General features: G+C 44.4%; 1 protein-coding gene across 1 annotated transcript; it reads right to left on the minus strand.

Annotated features, from left to right (window-relative positions):
* Positions 1–11,878: 11,878 nt before the first annotated feature.
* On the minus strand, positions 11,879–13,917 carry LOC148094664 (tryptase-2-like). The gene is made up of 5 exons (XM_087837293.1): positions 13,863–13,917; positions 13,510–13,687; positions 12,753–13,012; positions 12,407–12,543; positions 11,879–12,198 (listed from the first exon to the last, which is right to left on the minus strand). The coding sequence occupies exons 1-5, from the start codon at positions 13,915–13,917 to the stop codon at positions 12,019–12,021; spliced, it is 810 nt and encodes a 269-aa protein (XP_087693419.1). The 3' UTR covers positions 11,879–12,018.
* Between the last annotated feature and the right edge of the window lie 316 nt (positions 13,918–14,233).

Consider the following 14,233-nt stretch of genomic DNA (forward strand, 5'->3'; position numbering starts at 1 on the left):
TAGCAGTACCTCTGCGTGGTGAGGGGGGAACAAGTGCAGCTTTATATGCACTGCTGGAGAGATGACTATCATTAGTCCCGCCCTTTACATCTCAAACCACACCTAAAAAATGTACATGCGATTTTAACATGCAGTGGAAAAATAATTGAAGACTTTGGTTGAATATTCTGACAACGTGCCAAAAATATATATTTTGAACAATCGAATGCCATCTTTAATGAAAGAGTTTAACTCTTTTATTTGATTGATCTGCACTGCAGACCTGTTAGTGTGACACATTGTGCTTGAAAAGTTACCTGCTGCTGCTGTGTTTAATTTCCACTTAAATTATCTAAAAGTGGGGGGTGGTGGAGTTAAAGTGTAAGGCATAAAAGGTGTGGTCTCAGCAGAATTTCCATCTGCACCCTAAATGACCTTAGCCCCTCCACCCTTATTTATTTATTATACTATATAACTGCTCTTGTATCCAGACCCACAATGTTTCTGTTTCAATGGTTCTTACGCATACTCCATGTATATAGTTTCACTCACATATATGTATGCATATATGCTTTTTATTTTATTTTAATTATTTATTTGTTTTCCCCTTGTTGTATATTGTTTTCTCTTCTTACCTTTGCACCTTTGTGGTCCAGCTACCCAATTTCGCTGTGCAAGAAACTGCACATTGACAATAAAAAACTCTAAGTCTCTAAGTCTAAGTAAAGGTCTCGAGCATGTACGACTGAAAGGGAGCGAAGGGGAAATGGAGACAGAAAGGCAGAGGAAAGGGCAAGGACCGAGTACTCGTGCTCCAACTATTGAGACCTGTGTACTCATTGCAGAGACCTGAGTTCTGTTGTGTTTGCCATTTGCTGCATATCCCTCGATCTCTCTCTTTACTTTATTGCCATTCAACCTTCTAGGAATAACAAAAAGCCACAAATAAGTTATAAAAGAAAAGTTGTCATTGAATTCTGTCACACTGATAATTCATATTAGTAAGTAAACTGAAACACAGATGGAAAGTACAGGGTGGCATAGCAGGTAGTGAAATGAAAAGGCACTTTAGCTGCTACTGGAAAACAAGCAAAGAACAAAGGAGGGAGGGAAAAATACACAAAGCTAGAAAATAATGAGGAAGTAAACTGAAAGGACAGACAGGAGGAAGATGGAAAAGAAAGACTTTTAAGAAGCTTGAAAACAAAGGTTAACGACATGAAAAGCACAAAGACTGTGAAAGTCTTATTCATGTGAGTGAATAAGACTTACGTTGAACCAGTTTTAATAGTATTTTAAACAATGTATCCTTAAATGAATTTTAAAAACTAAACTATGAGTAGCTGATAAATGCTTGCTAATGCAAAAGGTTTGAGAGTGCACAATTTGTTTTTTTGTTGTTTTTTTTTTTGTGGGGGGGGGATTTTGCAGCCGCTGATTAAGTTGTTATTTTTTGATGCATCTCCGTATCTCGTTTTTATCTTTCCCCATCTATACAGGCTCCTCGGTTTGTGCAACATTACGTGGTGATGCTGAGCGCCGCATATGACATTCTCGAGAAACAAGAGTTACGAAATGAAACGGCGTCTGTAAGAAAACAAATGTGTATTTAAATATGCACTGCTGAAATAAATGAAAGGAATACTTGATCACTGGATTCTGGCACAAAGTCTTCAGAGATGTTGATCTGTCCAATCAGGAAACAGAAACTGTTGTGAATGCATTTCACCTGCGTAGGTGCAAATGAAAGATGCATGAGGTGCACTGGAGGAGTAACAACAACTATTTCTATGTCACTGCTCATAGTAAGAGAAGGTACCTGCAGTCTATTCAGAGTGCACAGCTCTAACCCTGCAGCAGGACTGTCATGTGATGAGGAGCGCTACCAGAGCTCATATACTCATCATGTTCCAGGCAGAGGATGTCTTTGGTTTCCTCTGATTCCATTTCCATCGTTACATCTTATTTTTCCACAATAAACTGCATGATGTACTTTACCAGTTCAGATTCTCAAGTTAAAGATCTCATTCACTGAGATCTGATGTGTGACTCAAGTGTTCCCTTTATTTTTTGAGCAGTGTAGTTTGGCAGTGGTCACGTTTCAAAGTCGTTCTATGTTTAGGGTTAAGTGAACTTCTCAGCTTTTATGAGTGGAAAAGAGGAAAAGAGGAAGACCTCAGAGGAGATTGATGGATGATAGTGAAGGAGGGCATAAGGATGGATGGTGTGGCAGAAACTAAAAGCTGTATCATTTGTGTCCACAGATGTTCAGTTGTTTCATTTTTCTGGGCAGGCTGTGCTGTTAGCTGACATCCTACCAACATCCATCCATCCATCCATCCATCTTCCTCCGCTTTATCCGAAGCCGGGTCGCGGGGGCAGCAGCCTAAGCAAAGAGGCCCAGACCTCCCTCTCCCCAGCCAGCTCCTCCAGCTTATCCGGGGGAACACCAAGGCGTTCCCAGGCCAGCCGAGAGATATAATCTCTCCAGCGTGTCCTGGGTCTGCCCCGGGGCCTCCTCCCGGTGGGACATGCCTGGAACACCTCACCCAGGAAGCGCCCAGGAGGCATCCTTGTCAGATGCCCGAACCACCTCAGCTGGCTCCTTTCGATGTGGAGCAGCAGCGGCTCTACTCTGAGCCCCTCCCGGATGGTCGAACTTCTCACCCTATCTCTAAGGGAGAGGCCAGCCACCCTTCGGAGGAAGCTCATTTCTGCCGCTTGTATCCGCGATCTCGTTCTTTCGGTCACTACCCACAGCTTGTGGCCATAGGTGAGGGTAGGGACGTAGATCAACCGATAAATTGAGAGCTTCGCTTTTACACTCAGCTCCCTCTTCACCACGACGGACCGGTGCAGCGTCTGCATCACTGCAGCTGCAGCCCCAATCCGTCTGTCGATCTCCGGCTCCCTTCTCCCATCACTTGCGAACAAGACCCCGAGATACTTGAACTCCTCCACTTGGGACAGGAACTCATCCCCGACCCGGAGTGGGCACTCCACCCTTTTCCGGCTGAGAACCATGGCCTCAGATTTGGAGGTGCTGATCCTCATTCCTGCTGCTTCACACTCGGCTGCGAACCGCTCCAGTGCGAGCTGGAGGCCCTCACCTGATGAAGCCAACAGAACCACATCATCCGCAAAAATCAGAGATGAGATTCTGAGGCCACCAAAGCCAAAGCCCTCCGCCACTTGGCTGCACCTAGAAATCCTGTCCATAAAAATTATGAACAGAACCGGTGACAAAGGGCAGCCCTGGCGGAGCCCATCACCCACCGGGAACAAGTCCGACTTATTGCCGGCAATGCGAACCAAGCTCTTGCAACAGTTATATAGGGATTGAATGACCCGTAGCAATGGGCCAGACACCCCATACTCCCGCAACACCTCCCACAGGACACCCCGAGGGACACGGTCGAATGCCTTCTCCAAGTCCACAAAACACATGTAGACTGGTTGGGCAAACTGCCATGCACCCTCAAGTATCCTTGAGAGGATAAAGAGCTGGTCCAGTGTTCCGCGACCAGGACGAAAACCGCATTGTTCCTCCTGTATCCGAGGTTCGACTAGCGGACAAACTCTCCTTTCCAGCACCCTGGCATAGACTTTCCCAGGGAGGCTGAGGAGTGTGATCCCCCTGTAGTTGGAACACACCCTCCGGTCCCCCTTCTTAAAGATGGGGACCACCACCCCGGTCTGCCAGTCCATGGGTACTGCCCCTGATCTCCACGCAACATTGCAGAGGCATGTCAACCAGGACAGCCCTACAACGTCCAGAGCCTTCAGGAACTCGGGGCGGACCTCATCAACACCAGGGGCTCTGCCACCAAGGAGTTGTTTAACCGCCTCAGTGACCTCGCCCCCGGAAATTGGCGGGTCATTCCCCTCATCCCCAGACTCTGCTTCCTCCTCGGAAGACGTGTCAGTGGGATTAAGGAGGTCCTCGAAGTATTCCTTCCACCGCCTGACAATTTTCTCAGTCGACGTCAGCAGCGCTCCGCCAGCACTATACACAGTGCAGGTAGAGCACCGCTTTCCCCTCCTGAGACGCCTGACGGTTTGCCAGAATCTCTTCGAGGCAGTCCGAAAGTCTTTTTCCATGGCCTCTCCGAACTCCTCCCACACCCGAGTTTTTGCTTCAGCCACTGCCCGAGCCGCATTCCGCTTGGCCTGTCGATACCTGTAGGCTGCCTCCGGAGTCCCACAGGCTAACCAAGCCCGATAGGACTCCTTCTTCAGCCTGGTGGCTCCCTTCACCTCTGGTGTCCACCATTTGGTTCGGGGATTACCACCATGGCAGGCACCAACCACCTTGCAGCCGCAGCTCAATGCAGCAGCTTCGGCAATGGAGACGCTGAACATGGTCCATTCGGACTCAATGTCCCCAGTCTCCCTCGGAATGCTGTTGAAGCTCTGCCGGAGGTGTGCGTTGAAGATCTCGCGGACTGGGGCCTCTACTAGACGTTCCCAGCACACCCTCACTACGCGTTTAGGTGCACCAGGTCTGTCCAGCGTCCTCCCCCGCCACCTGATCCAACTCACCACCAGGTGGTGATCAGTTGACAGCTCAGCCCCTCTCTTTACTCGAGTGTCCAGAACATATGGTCGCAAGTCTGGTGATACGATTACAAAATCGATCATCGACCTACGGCCTAGAGCGTCCTGGTGCCACGTGCACTTATGGACACTCTTATGTTCGAACAAGGTGTTCGTTATGGCCAAACTGTGATTAGCACAGAAGTCCAATAACAAAGCACCGCTCGGGTTCAGATCAGGGAGGCCGTTCCTCCCAATCACGCCCCTCCAGGTCTCGCTGTCGTTACCCACGTGAGCATTGAAGTCTCCCAGCAGGACAACAGAGTCTCCAGGTGGAGCACCTTCCACTTTGATTGCTGTTCTTTGTTTCCACTTGCTGTGTTTTTACAGTAACTAACAATCATCACTCACATTATTGCTACGAGCTGATTTCACTGCACTGATAATAAAAAAATAGTTGTTTCTTTGACAAACTTGCAAAACAAAAACTGTGACGTCCTTCCTGTTTTACAGTAGTGTGTTTGTATCAGGTGTCAGGATTTTAGCCCCGCTGGCAACATGAGGTTTGAGTTTGGTTTAAAAAAAGAGAAAGAAGAAGAAAACAACAAGAATTTTGTTTTATTTGCATATTATTTCCACTCAATCCCACCTTTGGCGCTCTTTTTGTACTGCTGCTAAGCTGCTGTGATGTCTTTTGGCAATAATGATCTCCATTTGTTTTCGTCTGGCTTTAATGTTTTCATGTATATAAGATGTTAAGTTTATGAATGAGAGCTTAGCAGTGACCAAACATATGAAATTGGAGCAATAAACAAACCTACTTGGTTAATGGCTGTGCCTGGTTTCAGTGGCCCCGGCTGACTAATCAGAGCTGAAAAAGAAAAGAAAACTTGGACTTTATATGTTTTGTGTGTGATATAGTCAGGAAGTCAGTTGTTAACAGACGAGTACTTCTTGCTGTCTGCATAAAAACATCGCTGTCATGGTGCTTTCCAGCTTTCCTGGTTAATTCCTGTTCTGTGCCATCATGGCAGCAACGAGTTTCCTCCTGGTGTCCTTCTCCTCAGCTGTGTGGATGAGTATTCTCGGTAAAGCAATCTGTTAATAATTCAGATCAGATCTTTTATCATTAAGGGCAGTAGCGGTTTTTGATACGGGCGGTTGCCCGGGGCGGCATCGTGGTGGAAACGGCATCATGGGCATCGGCAAAAATATAAATAAATCTCGTACTCACAGGCACCGATCGGTTTTCTATCGCCCATTTGCTGGGAGTAAGGGCGCCCTCCGTTTGCGAGGTGCACCTGCTGCTTGCGGCACAGGGAGGAGAGGGCGGGGCGGCGGGGGATTCTCTGGTGGCTGGAGCAGCATCTAATAACCAACTCGCAAAATAAAACAAAATAAAAACAAACCAACAAACACGAAACACCAGACATCATGATACAGACTTATAATTTGCACCGATGTTTTTCTGAAATTCTATACGCAAAAAGTGAGCGCGAGAGCCCTCGGTGCGCCTGCTCGCTGCTGAAGTCAAAGTAAACTTTATTGTCATCTCCACTACATACAGTCCAGTATATAGAGAGACGAGGCTCCAGTTACAGCAGTGTAAGTAAACAAACAATAAATATAAGAGTAAGAAAATAAATATACACGTTAGGACTCGTGGTAAAGGGATCAATAACAATTTGAAATTTATAATTTACAGTTTGATGATTTAAAGTCTCACACACAACCTGTCGAAAGGGGAGGAGAGCCGCCTGCTTCCAAATAGAGCACATTTCATTCATAACGTTGTAAATCCAAGCCCATTGTGTATTCATGTGCGAAATCCTAGAAATACACTTTAGACAAAGTGAATCTGTGAACTAAGGTGTAGGTCTGTTAGGTTATGTTGTGGTGATCCTCGGGTTGGGGGATTTGTGTTCATACTGGAGTGCAAAATTAAAAGCAATGGAAGATGGACAAGAAAAGTTCAAAGCCATCATGTCTTCAGTTTAGAAAAAAGAGAAAAGAAGAGGAGGAGAAACGAGCAAAAGATACAGGTAAGCAGATGTGTGATTGGATAAATGCAGGTCATCCTGAAACAATCAGAATCAGAATACTTTATTAATCCCTAAGGAAATAATGTGAGTTACAGTTGCTCCAAGAAGAAATGGTAAAAATAGCAACAGTAACAGACTAAACTCCAAACAATACATTATGTTACAGATTTTAATATTAATTAGTCAGTGTCAGTTGTTGATTTGTCCTGTTCTCAATGTATGACGAATTATGATGGCCGTTTGCATACGATGCATACTCTCTCTGTCTTCATATGTGTGTGTGTGTGTGTGTGTGGGGGGGGGGGGGGGGGGGGGGGGGGTCAGAGGGAGTGCAACAGGCTAGGACCGCCACTGATTAAGGGTGTCTGATATGGCTCTGATGGGCTTTTAGAAGGTGGATTAGATAAAACGTTGTGTTATTTGCTTCGGTTTAATTTCTTCTTATCTACTGTGAGCATCTGTGGTTGTTCCACAGAAGCTTGATAGAGCTTTACTGCTGCTATAAATAATCATTTATCGTAGCAGTTAACGCTGTCAAATACACGTATCATGACCCTGTTTGTCCTGCTCTTTTTCTGTGTACTAGCTTGTCCAGATTAAATGACTTGGGTCTGTGACAAAGTATAGAGTAAAGTTTTCACTTTTGAAATTCTACTTTCTTCACAATCTTTAAGTTCCTGCATTATGACAAAATTTGCATGAATTTTACACAAATTTCCATTCATCATTTTCTCCCTGATGTCACCCATTTGTTTCTGAAGCGTCATAGTGTTTTATAGAGCCAGAAGCAAGCAGAGGTTGGAGTGCTGTCTCCATAAGTTGTGCACACAGACACACACACACCTGCTCATTAATAAATTACACACTAAAAAAAAAAAACACAAACCAGCAGATTTTTCTCCACCACAGAGTAGGTTATATGACCTTTCAGATCATTTAAAGACGTCAGCAGCACAAATGTAGCTGGCCTCAGTAACTGGCTGTGCTGACGCCTAGCAGAGAACAGATGGACTGCTACAGGGTTGCAAAAAAAAGTTATCAATCTGATATTCTTGATATCAGACGTTTTCCATTAAGTTAGGTCGTTTGGGCGCTTGACTCTAAATATCAAGATCCACAGTGACAGAGCTTTTTAACAGTACCTTCAAGAAAATCAGCCAAGTTTCCTGCTTACAGCTTAGACTCACAGCAGATAAAGTCCCGGTCACAAATGAGTTTAAGAAGCTGTGAATGGTCTTCCAACCGTGTTTTGTCTGTCTGCTCCAGGAGTGTACTGGAAGGCTGGGGCTCAGGCACTGGTGCTGCTGGTCTTATTGGAGCCCTCCTTTACTCAGGGCTCATCCAAGCTGCCCTCCAAGCTCAGACAGTTAGTCCATTCATCGTTTTTAGAGTTCTGCATGCCACAGTGAGACCAAAGAGTACCTCCTCTTTGACTCCCATCACCCTCTGGAACACAAACTTGGAGTAATCAGGACCCTACACCCCCGGGCAGAACATGTTCCCTCTAAGCCTGAAGGGATAAAGAAGGAACACACACATGTAAAGGAAGCACTTAAAACATGCGGTTATCCTAATTGGGCGTTCATAAAGTCAGCAAAGAGGCACAGAAAAGAAGATCAGACACCAGCGAGGGACGATAAGAAAGACAGACGCAACAACATTGTCATCCCCTATGTAGCCGGTGTATCAGAGAAACTCAGGAGAGTTTTCTCCAAGCACGACATCCTGGTGCATTTCAGACCCAGCAACACACTCAGACAAAAACTGGTTCGCCCGAAAGACAAAACTCCAAAACACAGACTTAACAACGTGGTGTATGCAGTGCAGTGAGGAATGTCCAGACGTCTACATTGGAGAGACCAAACAGCCACTTCACAAGCGCATGGCACAACACAGAAGAGCCACCTCCACAGGACAAGACTCAGCAGTGCATCTGCATCTTAAGGATAAAGGTCACTCTTTCGAGGATGCCAATGTTCACAATTTGGACAGAGAGGACAGATGGTTTGAAAGAGGAGTGAAAGAAGCCATCTATGTCCACTGTGAGCGACCATCTTTGAACAGAGGCGGTGGTTTACGACACCAACTCTCTGCCATCTATAATCCAGTTTTGAGATCCCTTCCCAGACGCCTTAACGCCCACTCAGACCCTGGGCCATCTGACCTCAGGAAATCACATGATAGGGTGGGCCTAGGTTTCATAGTGAGCTCACCCGAAACCCTGGATGATTGGGACCCACACCCGTTTTCAAACGTTGGCTCATGTGATGAGCCACGGGGTTTAAATCTGGGACTCTCCACCATTTGACCCTCGAACTGAAGCTTCTCAGATGAGAGGTGAAACGTCTTCAAGCAACCTAAAGAAGCCCAGACGCTTTTCTTTTCAAGCTCCTTAGACTACACATCTTTTGTGTTATAAATAACACAAAATTAATATTGAACACATCTGTTTTAGTTATTGTTCCATACTGAATACTGTATTTTATTTTATTTTTACATGTTAATATGACAATTAGTCAAAAGAATGACGTGCCTCTGACCGCATCAGTTTATTCTCTTCCTGTTGTTGGATATACACTATAAATATTTTTGAGAGCAGAGTGCCATCTAGTGGTCAAATCAAGGCCAGTTCACATTATGTGCTACTGTGAAAATTGTGAACGAAATTTGGAAAGACTCTCTTTCAAATGTGTCAAAAATGAGACTTTCTATGATGTAATATTTAAGGGGTGTCAAACATGCAGACCATAGACTAGATCCCGCCCACCCAAGTCTGCTGGTTGGATTTGCAAAGTGTAAAAGATTGACATGTTTTTCAGTGCACTGTGTGGCTATTATGGGTTGGGTTTGAGTGTAGATTCTGAAAAGTTAAAAGGTATTTAATAAAACAAAATAAATAAAAGTGAGAACAAAGCAGTAAAAGTCTTTCATTGTATAAAGAAAGACTTTTACTTTGTCTCATAAAGAGGGAGCACTTTGTTCACCTGGACATTTACTAAATGTCAGGATCTGACGGCGCCCTGACCGGTCGACCTGCCAGTGTGTGTATATTTGTGTGCGTGTGTATGTGTGTCTCTCCTATCGCCCTGTCTTCCCCTCCGGCTCCGCTGTGTGTTAGGAGGTAACCTAGCAACAGGCTACCTCCGACCCGGAAGTGCTGTCGCCCGGAGCTACCGCACCTGCAGTCAATCCACCAGCTGCTGCCCATCAACTACCATCTTCAGCAGGGCTACTTAATGGTCAGCGCTGGAGTATTGCACTAAGCCTGGTAGTGTTTTCGAGTCGCTAACGTTATTGATAATGATGGGCAGATGAAGCTTCATGAAGCACTGAAGCTTTTCATCCAATTGGTTCAGCCCAGTGCAAAGCTTCTTGAAGCTTCATTTGCTCTAGTAGGACATCTACTGGACGTAAAAATATTAGTTGGCATGAATTTGAAGAGTGTGGCCATTTGCACACAGCCTGTAAATGTCAACAACAAAAGGAGTGTGTAAAAAATGTATATTGTAGTGATGGCAGCATACTGTGTATATTTATACTGGCAGTATGGAAAATCATTATTTGGAAATGCTTAAAATGGAAATGATCATTTACTGTGAGGTGAGGTGTGGTTGGGGTGTGGACAGTAGTTGTGCTTTTGTAACGTTGAGGTATGGACAACTACTGAGTTGTCCATACCTCTGAGGCTTTGAGCCTCAGTCCTGCCTGTTCAAATTTTATTCAGTAAAAACTAAATTTTCACTGCTTTTATGACCTTTTAGTGGGGAGAACATAGCTAGGATTTAATGATTTAACAAATCTTTTAAATCCTTTGTCCTCCACAATGCTAAATGGCTGGGAGTCCTCAATCACCATGCTAACCAGGTCTTCATCTATTTGAGATTGTTCTCCTGAGGAAAGACAACAAAGACAAAGCACAAATATAAATATCACACACGTAACTTATTACAGTTGTATAATATTGTTATATAATTTAGTAACATTACTGCATGCTATATTATCATGGCATTTGATGGCTCACCTGGTCTTGCTCCACAATCGGTGTTCCCCTTATTCTCATGCAAAGCTCTGTAGTGCCTAAGCATGGATGAGGTGTTGTTGTTATATCCCAGCTCCCTGGCACATAGCAAACACTTCCCTTGTACAAAAGTAAAGACAGCTTAACATAAATTGTATTGCACCATCAGTATTATGAAAATACATCTTCTGTAGAGATTTACATACCTTGTTGGGAGGAATAAAATCAAAATGTTCCCACACAGGGGAGGACATCCTCCTCTTCTTAGCTGGCTCCATTCTCTCCTGACTTTCTCTCCTCACTCTCATAAACCTCCAAACTGTCTCCAAACTCTCACTAACCGCAACTCTCCATCAAACACCCACATTTTTGAATGAAGTCTGAGGGGTTTATATCGCTGTCATATCTCGCGGCAAAGTTCGAAACACTTTATGAACCAGTCACGTGGTAGAGCCGGGCAGCGAGGCTTCGGACATCATCATTTTCAGCTCCTCCCATAAATGAAGCAAGCCTCGATACGCGCATCGCGGAAACGCCCCCTCCATTACTCGACACAAGCTTCGAAGCCTCGATACAGAACGTCACATCACTAGTTATTGAAGTGCTGTCTGATCTTCGTACTCATTTTGCTGTCGTGTGTGTGTTCACCCAGGGATTGACGGAGGATTTACGGACACAAAGGAAGCACTTGGAGGAGAGACGGGCACTCACTACCACGCACGGGCTTACACGGAAGGAGGGACGCACTGTCACCATCGTTGCTCATTTGAACTGTTGTCACCTTGCTGCACTGTAAATAAATGCACTGTCATTATTTCTGAGCTCCGCGCCTGAGTCCACTCTTTAACAACCGTGACACTAAAGTAGAAGAAAGAAAGAAAAGATAACAGTTGATTTTATCCAATTAACAAACTGTTGTGATGACATTTAGTCACTGCAGAGTAGTTACAACACAGAAATGAATTGGGTGGATGAGGTAGCACGGAAGCTTGAGAATAAGGAAAGAAGTACTAGCGATGGAGAAGGAGGAGATGAAAGGACACAAGGAGAAATGATGCAAGAGAAGACGACTGCAAAGAGTGTTGTCTTGTCTTTACATTTCTCTCTGCCCCCTCATGTATGCCTGTCTAGAACCGGCCCAGTATATAATATAGACTTGTAAAAATGCTAAAAATCAGATTGAAAAATTTGCACACATATAACTATGTATCCAAGGAAGGCGTTGCTATGGACGTGGGGGTGTCATCAGTGCCTTTTTTGAAACGTGAACAGGAATTCTTCAAATCACAAAGAGACACTAAAGTGATGCTTTAAAGCTTTAATGCAAAGAAATCTGTTAACTGCAGTCAGCTACCATGGAGTGACAGTGCTTTACAGGAAAGAAGCTAAAAGTAAGACAGCTTATGAGATGAGTACAGCGGGCAGTGTCGGTTTCTGAGGAGTTCACATCTCAGCTGGAGCTTTCCCAGGACGGTGGATGTAGTCGTTTATGAAGGTCAGATACTTTGCAACCTCAGTACAGACGCCAGGGCCGTCCTTGGGGCCACAACCACCAGAACTCATGATTCCCACCTGAACGAATTTCCCCCCTTTACGGCACACCAGTGGACCACCATAGTCTCCCTGTGGAAGCAAAACGCACAACTTAGACTTAGATTCAACAATAAGCTCCAAAGTAACGAGTAACTGTTACTAGTTTCTGTCAAGTAAATTCAGCTGAGTGAAAGTAAAGTACTTCATGTGTGATAAATCAAAAAGTGTTTGTTTATTTCAAAGTGGTAATAATCCATTTGATTAAATGCAAAAGACTACAACAAAGGGAAAAACTCACTTTGCAGGCACCCCTTCCCTTGCTGTCATTTGTGCATAGTGTATTAGAGGCTATCTGAGGAAACCTCTCCTTACAGGTACTCTGAGAGATGATGGAAATCTTGAGCTCCTGAAGTGTTTCTGGAGCTTTCAGTGGAACTGTGGACACACAGGAAAAGTATGGAAGTGACAGAAAGGTGATGTTTCTTATCTGTGAAGTGCCTTACTATGCAAAGTATGGATGTAGGTTATGTTTATACACAATTAAATACAGTTTACTGGTGACAGTATGGCAATTTACAATGGATCCGTGAGCCTGCCTTTTACAGCGTGAACATTTTAAAGCCTACTTTCTGTGCTTAACTTACCACCATTTCCCACTTCCCCCCAGCCAGTCATCCAGCACTCAGATGATGGACCAAAGGTGTCATCCTTGTCAGGCAGAGCCACTGGTGAAACATCTTTTGAAAATGTAATCGGTTTCTTCAGCTTGATCAGAGCGATGTCATTTGTGTTGCCGTTGCCCAGGTCTTGGTATTGAACAATATTGGCTATATGCATGTAACGTTTAGCCGCCTTTTGCAGCTGATATGCGCCGACAACAACGAACGATCGATGATAATGAAGACTGCATGACAAGAGAAACACACACATTAAGTCTCATGTATTTTGGAATGACCAAGCCTTCAACAAAACAACACTACACATGGGTTTTGTGGACACTGGTGCATTCAGCAGTTTAAAGGGCTGCACATGCTTTTTCATAGTTGGCAGGGACTAAAAGAAAAGGAGCTGCAGTGGAGTAAACATTACATTAGTTTGGACTTGATGCAGTGTCTGCTGGGTGTGTAAATATGCAGCTACTCACTAAAAACACAGCTTAAGATGCTGAAATGTGCATATGGTGTATTTAAATACTGACTGAGGCCTCCAGGTCTGACAAGTTAGGCGAGTGGGAAAGTGTCCTGAAATGATTTTGTCTTTATTGGCCAACAGTGAAGGTCCCTATGAGTAATTATTCCCCCAAAATACTCACATGCAGTGTGAAGCTTTTTTGTTATGACTGCTCTGGAGGATGTTCATAAAAATAATGAGACACGTTTCTGCAAACACACACAGACTTACTTAGCCACGCACTGTGCAGAAGTCAGCACCCACTGCTCTGCAACGATGGTGCCGCCGCAGCCCCATTTCATTTTCGAATCATTAGATGTCATGTTGAGGTGAACCATCCAGGGCCAACGATCCTTTTTGGCATCCTCTGCACCAATGATGGAGCTCCTCACTTCATTTCCCAGTAGACCTGAAAAACAAACAAAATGCTGGATGTAAGAAAATTAAATCCCATTAAAGTAAGAGCTGTTTGCTATTTTGCTCAGAATGGATGATAAGCATTAGAGCATCAGTCTATCTAGGCTGCACTCTGAAATCTGGGCTCTGGAGTTGGGAAATTAAGGTTCAGCATTTTTCTCTCTCACCACCACTGTTGTGGAGCAGCACCAACACAGTTAGCAGAAGTTTGCAGAAAGCCATGGCCGTGATGAAGCACAGTGTAGCAGTACCTCTGCGTGGTGAGGGGGGAACAAGTGCAGCTTTATATGCACTGCTGGAGAGATGACTATCATTAGTCCCGCCCTTTACATCTCAAACCACACCTAAAAAATGTACATGCGATTTTAACATGCAGTGGAAAAATAATTGAAGACTTTGGTTGAATATTCTGACAACGTGCCAAAAATATATATTTTGAACAATCGAATGCCATCTTTAATGAAAGAGTTTAACTCTTTTATTTGATTGATCTGCACTGCAGACCTGTTAGTGTGACACATTGTGCTTGAAAAGTTAC

This window comes from Neolamprologus brichardi, unplaced genomic scaffold, assembly GCF_056152115.1.
Source record: "Neolamprologus brichardi isolate AB-2024 unplaced genomic scaffold, ASM5615211v1 NODE_ptg000031l+_length_7269946_cov_1, whole genome shotgun sequence".
Classification (NCBI taxonomy): domain Eukaryota; kingdom Metazoa; phylum Chordata; class Actinopteri; order Cichliformes; family Cichlidae; genus Neolamprologus; species Neolamprologus brichardi.